Raw genomic sequence first — 20,131 nt, forward strand, 5'->3', positions numbered from 1 at the left:
GTCAGAGAAGTAGGTCTTTATTTGTGCTATTTAAAGGCACATAGGATTTCAACTGTATGCCAGCATTGATTATGAAACGCTAAAACATTTGGGCCTAGAAATTCATTTCAGGCAAAGGCGCAAAACGGGCGATATTGGATCGGCCGCCCGTTATTGACCGCAATGGAACTGACCCGTTTAGCGTCACTGCTTGAAACGAATTTCCAGGCCTAGTTGTTACAGGTACTTTTCTCTGGTCTGCTGACGCAGTCATGGCAAAAGTGACTAAACAACAGCCCTAGATGTACAAGTTTAAAAATCAATATATTGTAAAATTAGATATTTCTTGAATCTCCTCCTCCACCCCAAAGATTGTAGTTTTTTTTTTTAAAGATATTTTGACGTCATTTTTCCTCACTCTACTGCTATAGTTGCTACGCTGCTGCAGTTTGTCAAAGCCAGGACAATTTGCATTCATGCCAGCTAAAATGAATCATTTCTAAGGGTAATGTTGCTCTCCCACGTTATTCCCATACTACTTTTAAACACCTTTTCAGTTTTGAGTTTGCAGCACTTAAGTCAAGCTTGAAAATGCATTTCCATTTCCAAAGTTGTGCTGAGCCTCAGTTGGAGAAACTGCCACAATGATATCTTGTTAGGACTGACACAGCTTCTTGTTCACTGTCTGTGTCGACAGTCTCCCATAATTGACGAGGAAAATCGCAAACCTTTAGCAATTCTTGCCGCTGACCTTGCAGCGACTGGAATATGTTTTGTGCTCCAACATAAATATATTAAAACCAAAAATCTCTCACAGGAAAATCACTCCCTGTCTAAACTCTAATCTTACTCATTTCAACCGAAATGACAACAGCAATGCCCTGTGCAATGCCAGACAATGGCCTGGGGTTTCCACTCAATTGCGCTGGGTTTTTTTTGTGCAATTTCCCCCGATATCGGCGTGACCGGTGCAAAAGATCATGGATTTTAAGCGCAATTACGTTCAGTGCAACTCGAATTTCCGCCATCTTTCGTGTTAGTTTTAAAAACATCGCGCTAGAAGCAGGCCCCGCCCACTAAACTGGCCACTCCCCCAGGGTGATTTAATCAGCATTGGGAGTTTCCGCTAATTGCGCTCCTTTGCGGACCTTCCAGGAGGCTCCAAAAATTAAGCTGGATCTTTTGGGCTCAATGACACTAATGTTTTGAAAGGTTTTAAATTATATTTAAAATATTACTAATGAACTCAGGATAAGGGGTCAGCCATTCAGGACTGAGATAAGAAGAAATTTCTTCACTCAGAGGGTGGTGAATCTTTGGAATTCTCTACCCCAGAGGGCTGTGGAGGCTCAGTCATTGGGTATATTCAAAACAGAAGTCGATAGATTCCTGACTAGTAAGGGCATCAAGGGATATGGCGATAGAGCCGGTGAATGGAGTTGAGGCAGATGATCAGCCATGATCTCATTGAATGGCGAAGCAGGCTCGAAGGGCCGAATGGCCTACTCCTGCTCCTATTTCTTATGTTCTTATGAACTCACTACTGTGCCCCAACCTAACTAGAAAAGAGTTCTGTACATTTATTAAAAGTCATTTTCAGTCATTTAAAATTGGGTTACTCACAGGTGGTGGATTGACACTGTGATTTGAAATGCTTATATTTTGTGATAAACCCATTTTCAGCTGTATTAATCAAACTAAGTTACCACTCTTAAATATATCAAGGAATATTTTTTAACGCAAAACGTTTTTTAAAAAATTACATTTTAAAAACGCTGCTTGATTGCGTTCATTCGTGGCAGATTTTGCGTGGGGATTTGCAAATGAGTTTGAGCAGAAGCCACTTTTCAAAACGGGCGCAATTGGCACCGGAATCGCTAATTGCACCCAACTCTACCCCAATGAATTCACAGACATGTGATTGCCCAATTACAAAATGGCCTTTCTATTTAAACTCGGATAAAATGCCACTTACTGGCTTGGGTTCAGCAGCCACCTTGAATGCACCATGTCTTGTTTAAACATTTACAATAATTAGGCACACTATTCAATCAAGGATTCTGAAACTAGATATCTCCGCACTATTCAATCAAGGATTCTGAAACTAGATATCTCATGTTCAACACGTCTAAGTTAATACTGCAATGAAGTTCTTTCTTCTTCCTGATGGAGCTAAGTAATCAGAAGTAAAACCTCCAAGCGGAGAAAGCTCAGCAGAATTTATGTCCAACACCTAAATTAAATGAGCGAAACTCCAAGCCATCAATCTTGACTATTCAACCCTGGCCAGTTATGTTCTACAGATGACATTCCCATGGTCCCAGTAGCACGACAACCAGATTGTTCCATGGAGTATTTGATCTTCACAGTCTATCCTGTCCCAACAACCGTTGATCCCTTAATCCGCCTCTTTTTAAACAAAGTAGTCAAAGTGCTACGATTAGGCACTTTACAGTCTTCTGGACTCAACATAGAGTTTGACAATTTCAGACCATAACCTCGGCCCCTATCCTTTTTTTACTCTCTCCCACATGGCAGCTGTCTTTCATTCTTCCAGTGCCATTTACACTTCATCTAACTTGTCCCATTACCATCTCCTTTTGCCTTGCACCATCTCTTAATCTCTCTTAATGCCTCTTAATCTCTCCTGCCTTCCACCCAATCACAGACCTTCCCTTTTGTTCTTTCCTCCCCTCCCCCATTTCCCGGCCCCGGCACTTGCTTAAAAACCTGTTCCATCTCCAGCTTTTTCCAGTTCTGACGAAGGGTCATCGACCTGAAATGTTAACTCTGTTTCTCTCTCCACAGGTGCTGCCTGACCTGCTGAGTATCTCCAGCATTTTCTGTTTTTATTTCAGATTGCCAGCATCTGCAGTATTTCGCTTTTGTATTCGTCAAAGTGCTGACTGTTTTTTCAAAAATCTAACAATCTGCAGGAGTGATTCCATGATCCCAAGCTCCCAGCAAGGAGCCACTCCCAAAGGGAGCATGGGCTGGTGAATTGGGGCTACACTGTTGCAGCCCTCTCTCCGAATCGTCAGTGTGGCTCCTGCTGGAGTACAGGGTCAAAGAGTCTTTTGTTCTAATCTCTAATCTTTCTTGAGGTTGCCCATTTTTCTGCTTGATATTCCAAATTAGATTTTCCGACTAAGTTATAAAGGACCAAAATGATTTACTTCAACTTACAATTAAATGTTCAGGTTGCATTTCACCGTTTGATTATCATTAGCAGCAGCTTTGCATTGACTGCATACTTCCAGTGAATGATTTTCCTCTTCCACCTTTGCCAATAGACACTCAGTGATCATGTAGCCATATTGCACATTTCCTGTACCAATGCGTGTTACTTTTTTTCTTAACACATTAAACTTCAGCTGTCATTCCTTAGCTGATCTACTTAAATTGGTTCAGATCCTTTTGAATGCTATTAATATCCCTATACTGGTCACTTGGCCATAGAGCTTGGTGTGTCAGTAACAAATCTGATACCTACTAGACCTACTTTCCTTCATCTTACTTATGAATAGCATAAACAGCAGAGGACCCAGAATAAACATCTGCAGAACCCCACTAGTCATTGAGTCCCCAGTAAGTCTAACTTTTTATCATAACTATCTTTTTTTCTATTGCTAAATCAATTTTAGACCCAACTAGCTTAATTACTATTAAATCTGTATGTCGATACCTTTTCAAAAGATTCAGATGCACTTCCAAATAGCTTTTTAATCTCTAAATATATTGCACCCATTGGATATTCCTTAACCATTAGTTTTGCTTTCTCTTCAAAGAACGCTGACAGATGTGTGAGGCATGATTTATTGCTTTGAATACATTTACCCATTATGGTCTCTGTTTTTAGCTGACAGTTGTCTATAAAATACTCAAGTATTTTCCTCATGACCACTATTAGTCTGATTATTGTACTGATATACCTATCAATTCATCCAATGAAAAGCGACGAGTTAAGACAGTAACTATAGGTTTTTATTGGCTAAATAACAGAGCCCACCCTCGTGGGTGATCGGATCCAACAAGGAGCAATACCAGCCAGTCGACCACCTTTATACCTGGGCAAGTAGGTGGAGCCATGGGCGGAGGCAGCAGTGGTCAGCCCAGGTATAACAGCGTGACAAGAGGTGACCTCGTGTAGTGATACAACAGTGTAAACAGTGATAACCATAGTGTAACGATATAACAGTGATAACCATAGTGTAACAATAGTGAACGATAAAAGTGGTTTACCACATTCACCCCTTGTTTAGATTTGAGTCCGGCGGGGTGAAGTGTACTACCAGTTCGGGTATGTCAGTCTGTCCGGAGGCCTCGTAAGCCTTTCCGATCGTCGCAGCAGCGGCGGCGGTGATGCAGTATCCGATGTTAATGCTGGTGTCTGCGTGGTCGGCGAAGGCTCGTGGGGTTCCGGCATGCCGTCTACCTGGGCTGGATTTGGGGGGGTGGTGGGGGGTAACGGTGGTGTCTCAGGGGTGCCCGAGGGTGCGAGGTCTCGTAAGGAGACTGTGTCCTCCCGCCCGTCTGGGTATGCCACGTAGGCGTACTGGGGGTTGGCGTGCAGGAGGTCCACCCTCTCGACCAGGGGGTCCGTTTTATGGGCCCTCGCGTGCTTTCGCAGCAAGACGGGCCCCGGAGAGGTCAGCCAAGTTGGTAGCGTGGTTCCCGTAGTCGACTTCCTGGGGAAAACAAACATTCGTTCATGGGGGGTGGCGTTAATGGCAGTGCAAAGCAGTGACCGGATGGAATGCAGCGCTGCCGGGAGGACTTCCTGCCAGCGAGAGGTTGGGAGGCCCTTGGACTTTAAGGCTAAGAGAACGGCCTTCCAGACAGTCGCGTTCTCTCTTTCCACCTGGCCGTTCCCTCGGGGGTTGTAGCTGGTGGTCCTGCTTGCAGCAATACCTCTCGCTAGTAGGAACTGGCGACGTTCCTCGCTCATGAAGGAGGAGCCCCGGTCGCTATGTATATAGTTCGGGAACCCGAACACGGCGAAGAGGTCGTTCAGGCATTTGATGACCGTGGTACTGGTCATGTCTGGGCAGGGGAAGGCAAAGGGGAAACGGGAGTACTCGTCAATGATGTTGAGGAAGTACACATTACGGTCAGAGGACGGGAGGGGCCCCTTAAAATCGATGCTCAAGCGCTCGAAGGGGCGGGTGGCTTTGATCAGGCTTGCTCTGTCCGGCCTAAAGAAATGCGGTTTGCATTCGGCACAGGTTTGGCAGTTCCTGGTCATGGTCCTGACCTCCTCGATGGAGTAGGGCAGGTTGCGGGCCTTAATGAAGTGGTAAAGTCTGGTGACTCCGGGGTGGCAGAGGTCGTTGTGGAGGGTCTGCAGTCTATCAATTTGCGCGTTGGCGCATGTACTTCGTGATAGAGCATCTGGGGGTTCGTTCAGTTTACCAGGCCGGTACAAGATCTCATAATCATAGGTGGAGAGCTCGATTCTCCACCTCAAGATCTTGTCGTTCTTGATTTTGCCCCTCAGCTTGTTATTAAACATAAAAGCGACCGAACGCTGGTCGGTGAGGAGAGTAAATTGTTTGCCTGCCAGGTAATGCCTCCAGCGTCGTACAGCCTCCACGATCGCCTGGGCCTCCTTCTCGACCGAGGAGTGTCGGATCTCAGGGCCCTGGAGGGTCCTTGAGAAGAAGGCCACCGGTCTCCCCTCCTGGTTAAGGGTTGCGGCTAGGGCGAAGTCGGATGCATCGCTCTCCACTTGGAAAGGGATAGACTCATCCACCGCGTGCATTGTGGCCTTAGCAATGTCTCCCTTAATGAGGGAGAAGGCTGCGCACGCTTCTGCCGTCAGGGGGAAGGAGGCGGACTTCATGAGGGGTCTGGCTTTGTCCGCATAATTCGGCACCCATTGGGCATAGTAGGCGAAGAGCCCCAGGGTCCTCTTCAGCGCCTTTGGACAGTGGGGGAGGGGAAGCTCCATGAGGGGGCGCATTCTTTCGGGGTCGGGGCCGATGACTCCGTTCTCTACTACGCAGCCGAGGATGGCAAGGCGCGAGGTGTTAAACACACATTTCTCCTTATTGTAGGTGAGGTTCAGCCGTTGGGCCGTATGGAGGAATCTCTCCAGATTAACATCATGGTCCTGCCGGTCGCGGTCGCAGATGGTGACGTTATCTAGATAGGGGAATGTGGCTTGCAGCCCGTTCTGGTCAACCATCCGGTCCATCTCCCTTTGGAAGACCGAAACCCCGTTGGTGACGCCGAAGGGAACCCTAAGGAAGTGGTAGAGGCGGCCATTCGCCTCGAAGGCGGTATACTGGCGGTCCTCAGGGCGGATAGGGAGTTGGTGGTAGGCCGACTTAAGGTCGATGGTAGAGAATACTCGGTACTGTGCAATCTGATTGACCATATCAGATATGCGGGGAAGGGGGTATGCGTCCAGCTGGGTGTACCGGTTTATGGTTTGGCTGTAGTCGATGACTAGGCGGTTTTTATCGCCGGTCTTAACGACTACGACCTGGGCACGCCAGGGGCTGTTGCTCCTCTCAATGATGCCCTCTTTCAGGAGACGCTGCACCTCAGAGCTAATAAAAGCTCTGTCCCCGGCGCTGTACCGCCTGCTCTTGGTAGCGACGGGTTTACAGTCGCGGGTGAGGTTGGCGAACAGGGAGGGGGGGCGGAACCCTGAGGGTGGATAGGCCGCAGGTGGTACGCGGTGGGCGGTTTAAAGGCTGTTGGTTGTCGACTGTGAGTGGGGGGAGGGGTCCACCGTATGCCAAAGTGACACTTTGAAGGTGGGATTGGAAATCCAGCCCTAGTAGGACGGCAGCGCAGAGTTGGGGCAGGACGAGAAGTTTAAAATTTTTATACTCCGTGCCCCTAACCGACAGGGTCATGACACAGTATCCGCTGATGTCTGTTGAATGGGACCTCGACGCCATCGAGATCCGGTTGCGCGTTGGCTGGACAGTGAGGGAGTAGTGGCTCACCGTGTCTGGATGGATGAAACTCTCCGTGCTTCCGCTGTCGAACAGGCAGGTCGTGGCGTAGCCGTTTACTTTGATGTCCATCATGGACTTGGACAGGTGATGCGGGCGAGCTTGGTCCAGTGTGACGGAGGCTAGTGTATGGCTGAGCGAGCTGCTGTAGTCTGCGGGTGAGGCTGTGGTCGGGTCTGGAGACAAGGTGGCGGTCGAGTGTGGTGAACAAAATGGCGGTGCCCACGACGTTGCATAAAATGGCGGAGAAGATGGCCGCCCCCACAACTCACATGAGGCACTGCCGGTGTCGGTGGCCTTGATCAAAGATGGCCGCCCCCACGACTCACACGAGGGGATACTGGCATCTGTGGCCTTGATGAAAGATGGCCGCCCCCACAACTCGCATGAGGCACTGCTGGCGTCTGTGGCTTTCCCCCTGCAGGCCTTCGCGAAGTGGCCTTTCTTGTGACAGTTGGAGCAGGTCGCGTTTCTTGCAGGGCAGCGCGCCCTCGGGTGTTTCGCCTGGCCACAGAAAAAGCAGCCGGCGGCCCGATCGCGGGGCTACGATGTTGTAGCTGGTACCGGGGGTGGCGGTCCCGATCGGGTCCGGGACGCCGACGCTGAGGTAGGTCCCAGAGGCGGCGGTGCGAGGGGTATTGCGGTCGGGGTCGGGCCCGAGTCCCAGGGTCGCGCAGCACAGTACCTGGAATACGCCTCGAGGTCCCGATGGGCCACTTCCAGAGAGCGAGCGAGGGCTGCAGCTGTGTTCAGGTCGAGGTCCTTTGATTCGAGCAGTCTTTGCCGTGAGTAGTCGGACCGAAGGCCTTTCACGAAGGCATCGCGGATATTCTCTTCAGTATTTTCTGCAGCCGTTACAGCTTTAAAGTCACAGTCCCTGCCGAGTGTTTGTAGCGCCCGTAAAAATTCATCTACAGACTCTCCTGGCTGTTGCGGGCGGGATCTTAGGAGATGTCTGGCATACATAGAATTTACCGGGCTCCGGTACTGCTCTTTCAGCAGGTTGAGGGCGGCCTCGTATGTAGTAAGGTCCTGGATGAGTGCAAATACTTTAGGGCTCACTTGGGCGGTCAGAACTCTTAGTTTGGATCTCTGAGGCACGCCGGATTCTCCCAGGTAGGATTCGAAACAGCTCAGCCAGTGTTTGAAGTCGAGGGCTGAGTTTGCTGCCTGTGGGTTTAGATCCAGGTACGGCGGTCGGAGGGCTCGCAGCCAGGCCGGCTGCTGTGGCTGTTGTAGCTGGGCGTCTAACTGGTCGTTTGGCTGCTCCGTTAAAGACATTTCAAAATTTAGCCAATAAAATTGATATACCTATCAATTCATCCAATGAAAAGCGACGAGTTAAGACAGTAACTATAGGTTTTTATTGGCTAAATAACAGAGCCCACCCTCGTGGGTGATCGGATCCAACAAGGAGGAATACCAGCCAGTCGACCACCTTTATACCTGGGCAAGTAGGTGGAGCCATGGGCGGAGTCAGCAGCGGTCAGCCCAGGTATAACAGCGTGACAAGAGGCGACCTCGTGTAGTGATACAACAGTGTAAACAGTGATAACCATAGTGTAATGATATAACAGTGATAACCATAGTGTAACAATAGTGAACGATAAAAGTGGTTTACCACATGTACAACTGCTGATAAATATCTCACTCCTTTCAATATTGCGATTATGTGACGACCTTAGGTCCAACCTTTACCTTGGCAATTCTAAACATATTAAAAAAAAGAAAAGATCACTTTTCAGTTCTGCTACAGGATATACACTCAAAATGTTAATTTGTTGTTTCCCTTTACAGACTGACCTGCTTTGTGTTTCCAACATTTTCTGACTTTATTACTAAAAATATTATCTGGAATCTCACCTACGTCTTTGAAAGTGGAAAAAAGGGTATGGGAAGGGGGGTGGGGAGATTTGAGTGTCATTATGTTGTCAGGGTTCCAATAGTGTCTAGTTAAGAGTTCCAAGTGCCCAGTGGTTAGTTGGAGATATGCTGGGGCAAACATTAGTTATTGACATTCCAATTGATTAATCCTAGAATCATAGCAATTTACGGCACAAAAGGAGGCCATTTGGTTCATCGTGTCCATGTCGGCCGAAAAAGAGCTATCCTGCCTAATCCCACTTTCCAGCTCTTGGCCCGTAGCCCTGTAGTTTACGGCACTTCAAGTGCATTTCCAAGTACTTTTTAAATGCGATGAGGGTTTCTGCCTCTACCACCCTTTCAGGCAGTGAGTTCCAGACCCCCACCACCCTCTGGGTGAACAAAGTTCCCTTCAACTCCCCTCTAATCCTTCTACCAATTACTTTAAATTTATGTCCCCAGTTATTGACTTCTCTGCTAAGGGAAATAGGTCCTTCCTATTCACTCTATCTAGGCCCCTCATAATTTTATACATCTCAATTAAATTCAATTAATGCAGGTGTCCATTTCTTTAGAGTTTATTATCCAACTCAATATGAGCACGGAGATAACTGGTTCACTGATTTAGGATTCCTGAAAATAACATAAGGTGGTTAAGAAGGCATACGGGATACTTGCCTTTATTAGCCGAGGCATAGAATATAAGATCTGGGAGGTTATGCTTGAACTGTATAAAACACTAGTTAGACCACAGCTAGAGTACTGTGTGCAGTTCTGGTCACCACATTACAGGAAGGATGTGATTGCACTAGAGAGGGTGCAGAGGAGATTTACGAGGATGTTGCCGGGACTGGGGAATTTTAGCTCTGAGGAAAGATTGGATAGGCTGGGGTTGTTTTCTTTGGAACAGAGGAGGCTGAGGGGAGACCTAATTGAGATGTATAAAATTATGAGGGGCCCAGATAGAGTGGATAGGAAGGACCTATTTCCCTTAGCAGAGAGGTCGATAATTAGGGGGCATAGATTTAAAGTAATTGGTCGGAAGTTTAGAGAGGAGTTGAGGAGAAATTTTTTCACCCAGAAGGTGGTGGGGGTCTGGAACTCACTGCCTGAAAGGGTGGGAGAGGCAGAAACCCTCATCACATTTAAAATGTACTTGGATATGCACTAGAAGTGCCGTAACCTACAGAGCTACCAACCAAGAGCTGGAAAGTGGGATTAGGGTAGAGAGCTCTTTGTCGGCTGGCACAGACACGATGGGCCGAATGGCCTCCTTCTGTGCTGTAAATTTCTATGATTCTATGAACACATTGAACACTGGAAGGGGCTGCTGTAGTTTATCAAGATGGAAACTGTACCACTCCTAATGTTATCATAGCTTATGCAACAGCGATAATATTCCATTAAAATAAATGCCAAGTTACACGGTTATGCCGTTTGAGCATATATATTGCATTGGTGGTACCTCTCCAGTGCTTTGAGGTGCCTGCTGTACATGGTCCATGTCTCTGAGGCATACAGCAGGGCGGGTATCACTGCTGCCCTGTAGACCATGAGCTTAGTGCCCGGTTTGAGGTCCTGGTCTTCAAACACTCTCTTCCTCAGGCGACCGAAGGCTGCACTGGCACACTGAAGGCGGTGTTGGACTTCGTCATCGACATCTGCCCTTGTTGACAGTAGGCTCCCGAGGTATGGAAAGTGGTCCACGTTGTCCAAGGCCTTGTCGTGGATTTTGATAATCGGGGGGCAGCACTGTGTGGCGGGGGCAGGTTGGTAGAGGACCTTTGTCTTACGGATATTTAGTGTAAGGCCCATGCTCTCGTATGCTTCGGTGAAGGTATTTACGATGGCTCTGCAAGATCCTGCAAATCCATTGGCAGGATAGGCGCACCAACGTTAGTGTTCTTGCTCAGGCCAACATCCCCAGCATCAAAGCTTTGACCACGCTCAATCAGCTCCAATGGACGGGTCACATTGTCCGCATGCCTGATACGAGTTTCCCAAAACAAGCGCTCTACTCGGAGCTCCGGCACGGCAAGAGAGCCCCAGGTGGGCAGAGGAAACGCTTCAAGGACACCCTCAAAGCCTCCTTGAAAAAGTGTAACATCCCCATCGACACCTGGGAATCCCTGGCCCACGACCGCACAAAGTGGAGGAGAAGCATCCGGGAAGGCGCCAAACACCTCGAGTCTCTTCGCCAGGAGCAAGCGGAATCCAAGCGCAGGCAGCGCAAGGAGCGCACATCAACCCAAGCACCCCACCCACCCGCCCCTTCAACCACCGTCTGCCCCACCTGTGACAGAGACTGTAGGTCCCGCATTGGACTCATCAGTCACCTGAGAACTCATCTTTAATGTGGAAGCAAGTCATCCTCGGTTCCGAGGGACTGCCTAAGAGGAAGAAGATATATTGATGTAATGCTCAGTAGCATGCATTTACAAAGATATCCAATTATAAGTTACCTGTGTTTGCTTCAATATCTCAGAGCAATCAGGCACACGGAGATATGGTCGAGGAGTGACTGGGATGAGCTCTTCTGAAGCAACAATCTGGAACTTTTGAGAAATTTTAAAAGGTACTTCATCCAAATAAGTTGAGGTTCCTCCTAAAAAGTAAAATATTCAGGTAAATTTAAGAATATAACCCTGTGTTATATAGACAGGTTTACCAGATAATGCTTATGCTTTATCTTATGAGGCCATTATCACCATTTAAAGGGATGACTGTAAAACAGGATTCATTCTGAGAATCTCTAGCTAAACAACTAGGCAATATTTAACAAATATGTCAGCTGCCAAACTTACACACGAAATTATACTAAAGTTAAATGTGGCGATGGCTTGGTTCACTGCTGATGCTATCACCCGAGTCAGAAGGTCCTGGGTTCAAGTTATGCTCGAGGACTTGAGCACATAACCTAGGCTGACACTTCCAGGATCTGAGCACGTAAGTTAAACGGGCACTCCAATGCAGACCTGAGAGAACATTGTCTTTCAGATGAGTTGTCAAACTTAGTCCCTGTTATGAATCTTATGATCCATGAAGAAAGACTCATGAAATAACACTGGACGGCCAGCTGGTGGCGCCGTCCAAGGAGTATAAATACTCAGGCATGGGCCCAGCCTTCCCAGGACATTTTGTAAACAGGAACTAGTGAAAGATAACTAGACCTCCATGTTTTGAAATAAGTTGATTAAAGCCTTGCTTTATACTCGAACCAAGTGCATAGTGAGTTTTATTACGTCAGTCCCTATCTGCCGGTTCAGGTAGTCGTAAAAGATCCAAAGGCATTATTTGAAAAAACAGGGAAGTTCTTCCTGGTGACCTGGTCAACATTTATCCCTCAGTCAACACCACCAAAATGGATTAGCTGGTCATTTATCTCATTTGCTGTTTGTGGGACCTTGTTGTCCACCAATTGGCTGCTGCATTTGCCCACAGAACAAGAGTGAACACACTTCAAAAGTAGTTCATTGGCTGTGAAGCACTTTGGAATATCCTCAGGATATGAAAGACACCATCTTAATGCAACTTCTTCCTTTCTTAAACAGTCCACAAAATGGGTGAATTGGTTAATTAAAATGGGAATAATAAAGAAAAACTAACTGTACAAAGACTACAAAAAGGTGGGGGAACTCTGGAAGAGCTATTGTAATTTGCTAAAATAGGTTACAGAACCATAGATATTTACAGCTCAGAAGGAGGCCATTCGGCCCATTTAGGGTAGCCAGCCCTCCTGGATTGTCCAGGAGTTTCCTAGAATGCGGCACGAATCTCTCAGGCATTGCTGCTAACAGCCCAAGAGCATTTCACTCTTTGAGTTGATAATCAATTTATAATAAAAGATAGACAAATGCTTTCATGAAGTGCCCATCAAGCCAGGTGATGAGAGAGTTCTTTCTCTCTTCGACCACATTGCAAAGAATTAGAAGAAGTCTATCAACCAGTAAACAATATAGCTCCCTGTTGTTTACATTTATTTATTTCCTTCTGTAGCAGTTATCATTTTGTTTGTGGCTTGTTTTGGAGCCTTTCTCCAAATAGGCTTGTATCAGCACAGCACGTTCACTTTGGCATTAAAGCTCTTTGATGATCATTTCCTTGAATGAAAGCCTGGTGGCTAGTTTCAGGACAATAAGCAGTGTGCTGAATCATGTACAATCCCTGCTTTCAGAAGCTGGGAATATTAAACAGAGGCAAAAGGTGAAGAAAAGTGCCCACTTTATGCAAGAGATCACATGGTGCAGCTGACTAAAACCCAGATCCTATGCATTCAATATTACACCTTTGTCCATCAGAAACCTGTCCATTTCCCTTCTGAATGAATGAAAGGATCCAAAATTCACCGTACACATCCCAATGTAACTGCAATGATCGAGCAGCAGTTCCTTCTTAATGGCATTTACCTACTTGAGGTTTCCTCATTTTAAAGTCGCATCCTTTTGTTTCAAAACCTCAGTACACTGGATCTTCAGACACTCCATTTTAAATGGGTTGTTAATTCTAGCCAGATTAATGTTAAAGTGGTGATTTACAGGGTATTAGTTATTAATTGGAAAAAAAAAACACTTATTCATCTGCTACAATATGAAACTTATAACATCGCCTTACATTATTATCCTAATTTTCTTATCACCCTTTATCAAGCAGAATGTTCACTTTGTTGATAGGGAACAAACTGTTCCAATTTTATTTCCATGTATTTTGTATTTTACAGCCTGCCATTTAGCTAAATGGATGACATGTGCTGCAGTTGGCATGGCTTTTCTGCATTGCATTCTGGAATGTTTACTCTGGCACAGAGATTGCTTAACATTTAACACTGAGGTTATACTGGCATTGAACTAATCATTAAATCAGAAGCACCAGACATGTTTTTTTATACGCTTATAGTTTGACTTGGAATATTTCGACTGGATGTTTGTACAATTAGATTGGATTTTTATCAGTACAAAGTTTCCAACGTTCCAAGATAATTAAAATAATTTACTAGCTTCTACTTCATTTACTGCCCTTTGTTTCCTCGCAGACATCATTTTGCTAAAGATTCCTGATGACTATTCCAGGAATGGTCTTTTTTGTTTAGCTGAGAAATCTAGGTGAATGCCAAGGTCTAAAGTTGAAAATAAAGTTTAAAAAACTTACATTTATATAGCACCTAATCACATCTGAGGGTGCATTATAGCTATAGCAGTGACGTTAAATGGTTTCAGCCGTGTCTCAGTGGGTAGCACTCTCGCCTCAGAGTCAGAAGGTTGTGGTTTCAAGTCTCACTCCAGAGACTTGAGCACAAAAATCTTGGCTGACACTCCAGTGCAGTACTGAGGGAGTGCTGCACTGTCGGAGGCGCCGTCTTTTGGCTGAGATGTCAAACCGAGGCACCGTCTGCCCTCTCAGGTGGACATAAAAGATCCCATGCCACTCTTTCAGAGAAGAGCAGGGGAATTATCCCCGGTGTCCTGACAAATATTTATTCCTCACTCAACATAACAAAAACAGATTATCTGGTCATTGCTTTTTGTGGGAGCTTGCTGTGCACAATTGGCTGCCGTGTTTCTTACATTACAACAGTGACTACACTTCAAAAGTACTTTGTAGGCTGTAAAGTAGAATCGAAAAGTAGGGAAGTTATGCTAAACCTGTATCGAACCTTGGTTAGACCACACTTGGAGTACTGCGTACAGTTCTGGTCGCCATATTATAAATAGGATATAGAGGCACTGGAGAGGGGGCAGAGAAGATTTACAAGGATGATACCACAAATGTGAGGGTATTCATATCAGGAAAGGATGAACAGGCTGGGTCTCTTTTTTCTTGAAGAAAGAAGGCTGAGGGGTGACCTAATAGAGGTCTTTAAAATGATGAAAGGTTTTGATAGAGTGGATACAGAGAGAATGTTTCCACTTGTGGGGAAGAGCATAACTAGAGGCCATCAATATAAGATAGTCACCAAGAAATCCAATAGGGAATTCAGGAGAAACTTCTTTACCCAAAGAGTGGTGAGAATGTGGAACTCGCTACCACAGGGAGTTCTTTTTACCCCAGAGGATAGTAGATATTTAGGACAAATTGCCAGCTTGTGGGTTGTGTGCTGACTCTGCAAACTTTTAAATGATAGCTGAACCAATTTGTGGCTGGAGTGGAGATCATGCTTTATAAAAGGCATGGTCAATGACGTCTCCTAGTAGTTTCAATCACCTAAGGGGGGGTCAGAGAGGAATTTTCCAGGTTTTCCCCTTAATTGGCCTTGTGTTTCATCTGTCATTTTTGGCTCTCCCAGGAGATTCACGGCTGATGGTAGGGGGTTGGGGGGTGGAGGATGTCCATCAGACTGTGTGAGGCAGACTTGATGGACCAGATGGTCCTCAGTTTTTCTTAAATGAGGAGATTGCCATTGAGAAAGCAGCACTGTCTGCTGCCTAGAACCCATCCACAGATGTTGCAGTATGAAAGCACGACTGTTTATGTTTAATTAGAGGAATGGCCATAATTGCCTTACCAACACACGCGTTAATTTGTGGAATGACTTACCCAAACTGCTGTAAACCTCATTCTCCGAACTGCTCATTGTTAGCGCACTTCACTCTGAAAGGAAGGAAACTTGAGAGATGTAACAACAGAAAACGCTGGAAAAACACAGCAGGCAACATCCGTGGAGAGAGAAACAGAGTCAACGTTTCGGGTCGAAACCCTTCTACAGAGATGTAACGTTGTGGTGACGAACTCAAACACTGGGAATGTACCTTTGCCGACACACCACTGATATATATTAAATCCGTATATAATGAAGGATGGAGGCCTGCAAAGCTGCATGCGATGGCTTCTTTTGTCAGTCTGTTAATTGTATATCATTATATTTCAGTTGAATAATGATCTGTTACAGCCAGAGATACAGGTTGGACGCTTGCTGACTCCTCTCTCACCCCTCCAATTAATTGACGGAACGTGTGGTTTATAATTAAACTGATGGGGTAAAAATAGCATAGGTCAGACACTGGTTAATCTCTCGAAAGATTATCCCTATGGAACATGTCACCCCAACGTAAGCAGAAGCTCAGTAAACAGATTGGTCTAGCGTGACCAAACGTGACCAATGGACAGATGTACAAGGGGCGAAGAAGAAAATAAATTGAAGCTTGGATCTTATGTTTATGTGATTAACAATCCCAACTCAACGCACAACACCCACCCCCCCCCCCCCCCCAAACTGACCTTGACAACACACACACAACCCAGCCATTCCCACAGCCCTGTTCACATGTACATCTTCGAGTTTCAGGGCTCCTGACAGATTTCAAGTAGTTTGCCCACTGTTCTGTCAATAATTATATTGATCACTTCTGTCATTGCCGTGGAGAAAGTTCCCATTCTTTTCAGTATGTAAAAATGTTCCTCTCAATGGATATGGTCATCGTCTAGAAACGCGGATTGTATTTATGGGATGCCCATCAATATTCACCTTGTCGATCAATATTTATCGATTTAATGGGAGGGGCTGGAAACACCTTGAGAAAATCCCGAACGATCTGTTAGAAAGTTAGATTTTGGAGGCAATTTTATGAAAAGTCAAATTGCAATAAGGGAAAGTGATGCTGAGTGAAGGAGCGGTTGAGTTCGGGCAGAAATAAAAGGAAATGTTGGAAATGCAGAGTATCTGGAAATCAAGGGACCAGAGAACCTTTCTCAGGCTTGATGGGGATTCCCAGCATTTTCTGTCTGTATTTCAGATTTCCAGCATTGGCATTTTTGTTTAAAGTTGGGTGACAATGTTTTATTGTTTCGAGACCATTAATCAGGAATTTAATATGCTATTAAATGTGATCTGAGAACAGCATTGCGATAGTTATTCTTAGGTAATTAGCACAGTCAGTCAGGTGGAGCTTTTGACATAAGGCGGCGTGTGGGTGCACCTTCAGTGATTATAGATTTCCTGAACAACAATGTAAGAACGAAGAATGATGTTCCTGTCTGCAGTAACTGCAAGAACTGACCTTAATGATCCGAAATCCGTCTCCTTACGGGACACAGCTGAAAATTCCTTCGATAAAGGATTTTCTGGGAAATAGTGTGACGTTTTCTCAAATGTCTTTATAATATATATATCATGTTCACCAGCCACTAGTTTTAATCTACAAACCATCATCACAATAGCAGAGGACAATAGACCAGAATGATTCTGGATTTCAGATAAATAAGTGTTGCATTTCTCCATTGGAAACCATCCAACGATAAGGAATCACTTAAAAAACCAAATCGCAATAGCCGGTGTACAAAACACGTTAGAATTTATGGCAACTTCTGTCTTAAGCTCTAAGCACTGCAGCCTGTGTCCTATCGCCTTGATGTTCTATATAAAATATTCTACCGCAAAAAATTATACTGAATTAAATTCAAAACACTTAGAGATAAGGAACATTTTTAATGTGTAGCTTTATAAAAAAAATACTGTGTCTCCTGTGGGTAAATATCCCATTTCTTAAATATTGTGACACCTATAAGTGAATAATGTCCTACTATGACCTAAATGCCATGATTGGTATTTAAAATTGCTTACTGTTGGGAATCAGGTCTGGGAGCGAGTTGCTTCCTTCAAACAATCTTGGCGAAAGCGGGAGTTGCAGAAAATGCTCTGTCCAATCTGTTGGAGAGAGGCTGCTGCTCACTCGAGTAACCTGGTGAAGTCAGTGATTACCGAATAGAGCTTCTTAGCAGGATGGACAGAACAAGATTTTCCTAATCCAGCGGGATATTAGGACACAGCTACTACCGTGCGTGTGAAGACATCACCCCCGGCGCCCGGCCCCTTTTTTTTATAATAACAACTGGCATTTATATAGCGCCTTAAACGGAGGCCAACGTCCCAAGGTGCCTGAGGAAATTGAGGGATGATGAAGATTTGAATCAAAGAGCTGACCAGAGACAGGGAATTGGAGGAATCTCCTTGTGAATCAATGTAGCACAAAGAATGGAGAAAAAAAACATAATTACAGAATCACAAGAAAAACAAAATTAAAAGAGAAAAGAGCCTAAAAAGAGAGAAGCAATCACAGGAAACAATAAATTATATCATTCTGTAGTTCTCTTAATTATTTTCTCTGCTCCTTGTGCTATGTTGATTCAAAAAGGAAATCCCTCCAAAAAAAACTATAAAGTCTTTATGCACATGATGGGAACAAATGATCAATGTGTAGGAACACTGTTTTCTTGGAGACAGGACATCTAAATCGAGCACTTTGAATTGGGTCAAAATTCTGATTGTTTCAATCTAAAATATGGCCAGATTTGGACAACTTTAAATTGAGATTCAGAGGGGATCTCATTGAAACTTATAAAATTCTAACAGGACTAGACAGACTAGAGGCAGGAAGGATGTTCCCGATGGCGGGGGAATCCAGAACCAGGGGGTCACAGTCTAAAGATAAGGGGTAAGCCATTTAGGACTGAAATGAGGAGCAATTTCTTCATCCAGTGAACCTGTGGAATTCTCTACCACAGAAGGCAGTTGAGGCCAACTTATTAAATATATTCAAGAAGGAGTTGGATATATTTCTTAAGGCTAAAGGGATCAAGGGATATGGGGAGAAGGCAGGGACAGGGTACTGAATTTGGATGATCAGCCATGATCTCATTGAATGGCGGAGCAGGCTCGAGGGGCCGAATGGCCTACTCCTGCTCCTATCTTCTATGTTTCTATGAGATTGCTCAATGCTGTTCTCTAATCTTATTGTATCCAAATGCAGCAACATCTTAGCCTGCTGCTCCAGGACTAGTACCAGACCGTTCCTGAAGAGTCTAGTAGCATCATACACGACATGGAAATATATCTGCACCTTGGCTACACCGGTTACAAAAAGTCAAAAGTGATCTCTTTCCAAGCATTTACATTCATTTTTGAGGGGGGAAAAACCCACCAATTTCTTTGGTTTAATTATTGGAAAAGTAGTAAAATATCTATAATTTTACAAGTGGGGAGACCAAACGCAGTTTGGGTGACCGCTTTGCGGAACGCCTCCGTTCAGTCCGTAAGGGTGACCCCGAGCTTCCGGTCTCCTGTCATTTCAATTCACCGCTCCATTCCCACTCAGACCTCACCGTCCTCGGGCTCTTGCATTGTTCCACAGAAGCTCAGCGTAAGCTCGAGGAACAGCACCTCATCTTCCGATTAAGCACCTTGCAGCCTTCCGGACTCAATATCGAGTTCAACAATTTCAGATCATAACCTCGGCCCCTATTATATTTTTATATATTTTTTATCCACACTTTTGGTTTGTGCCTTTTCCTTTTTTTTTCTCTCCCACATGGCAGCTGTCTCTCACTCTGCCAGCGCATTTCACACTTCATCTAGAGCCATCCTTTGTCTCTTTACCTGTCCTATTACCATCTCGTCTCGTCTTGAATATCTCTTAATGTCTCTTCACCTCCCAGACCTTCCCTTTTGTTCTTTCATCCCGCCCCCATTTCCCAGCCCCCAAACTGGCCTTTTAATCTGTTTCATTTCCTGCTTTTTTTCTCAGTTCTGAAGAAGGGTTTCGACCTGAAACATTGACTCTGTTTCTCTCTCCACAGATGCTGCCTGGCCTGTTGAGTTTTTCCAGCGTTTTCTGTTGTTATTTCGGATTTCCAGCATCCGCAGTATTTTGCTGTCGTATAATTTATAAGTTACTCCCTTGGAGTTACTGCCACCTGCTGGAGATAGAGGCAAGTTTAGCTGCAGCTCACAAAAGCCAAAACAGAATGGACACAATGTGCTCCTGCAACAACATTTTCTTACCTGCAGAGCTATACCTGAATTTCAGTGATTTCTATTGAACCAAAAATTGATTGTTCTGAATCCAAATGTATCCTTTAAATTCTCTCTCCCTCCCTAATCCTTCTTTGCCTCTCCAACTTGTACCTTACTCTGCCTCTCCTCAAATCCAGCAGCAACTTTCTCACCCGCTCCCCAAACACAACTTCAACCACTTCAAATGCAGAACAAAAATAAATGAAACATCTTTCCCTCCAAATGCAGCAGTGTTGAATCATATAATTTACAGCACAGGCCATTCAGTCCAATTACACCTGTCATCACCTGTCAGAGATCTTAATGATCTCTGAGTTCTTGGACAAGACACCAATAGGCAGCCGCCAGTATGTTTGAGCAATAGATCAAGATTTATTAAGCATACAGCATAATATACTTAATATTAGGCGATAGTTTTAACGAGTAGCTCACAGCCCTTGGTCTCTGGAACCTCTCGGACACAGATGACGTCGTCTTAAGTCTGTTCCTTTGTTCTCGCAGTACGTCTGTGTGAAGTTGTTCTTTGAGTATCGAGGTT

General features: G+C 45.1%; 1 protein-coding gene across 2 annotated transcripts in view; it reads right to left on the bottom strand.

The window, feature by feature from the left end:
* Window positions 1-17,549, bottom strand: part of ubap1lb (ubiquitin associated protein 1-like b) — a 39,471-nt gene extending 21,922 nt beyond the window's left edge. The window contains exons 1-3 of one of the 2 annotated variants that reach the window (XM_085968595.1): window positions 17,365-17,549; window positions 15,342-15,395; window positions 11,273-11,415 (exon numbers count right to left, since the gene is read on the bottom strand). In XM_085968595.1, the coding sequence (XP_085824721.1) occupies window positions 11,273-11,415; window positions 15,342-15,378 (180 nt within the window). In that variant the 5' untranslated portion in view covers window positions 15,379-15,395; window positions 17,365-17,549. Of the gene's footprint in view, window positions 1-11,272; window positions 11,416-15,341; window positions 15,396-15,553; window positions 15,973-17,364 lie in introns of those variants that run through there. The other variant, XM_085968596.1, reaches the window with a different exon arrangement.
* Window positions 17,550-20,131: the final 2,582 nt, after the last annotated feature.

The sequence above is a fragment of the Somniosus microcephalus genome, chromosome 27 (assembly GCF_052327205.1).
Source record: "Somniosus microcephalus isolate GS21.2 chromosome 27, FLI_Smic_1.0, whole genome shotgun sequence".
NCBI classification, from domain to species: Eukaryota; Metazoa; Chordata; class Chondrichthyes; order Squaliformes; family Somniosidae; genus Somniosus; species Somniosus microcephalus.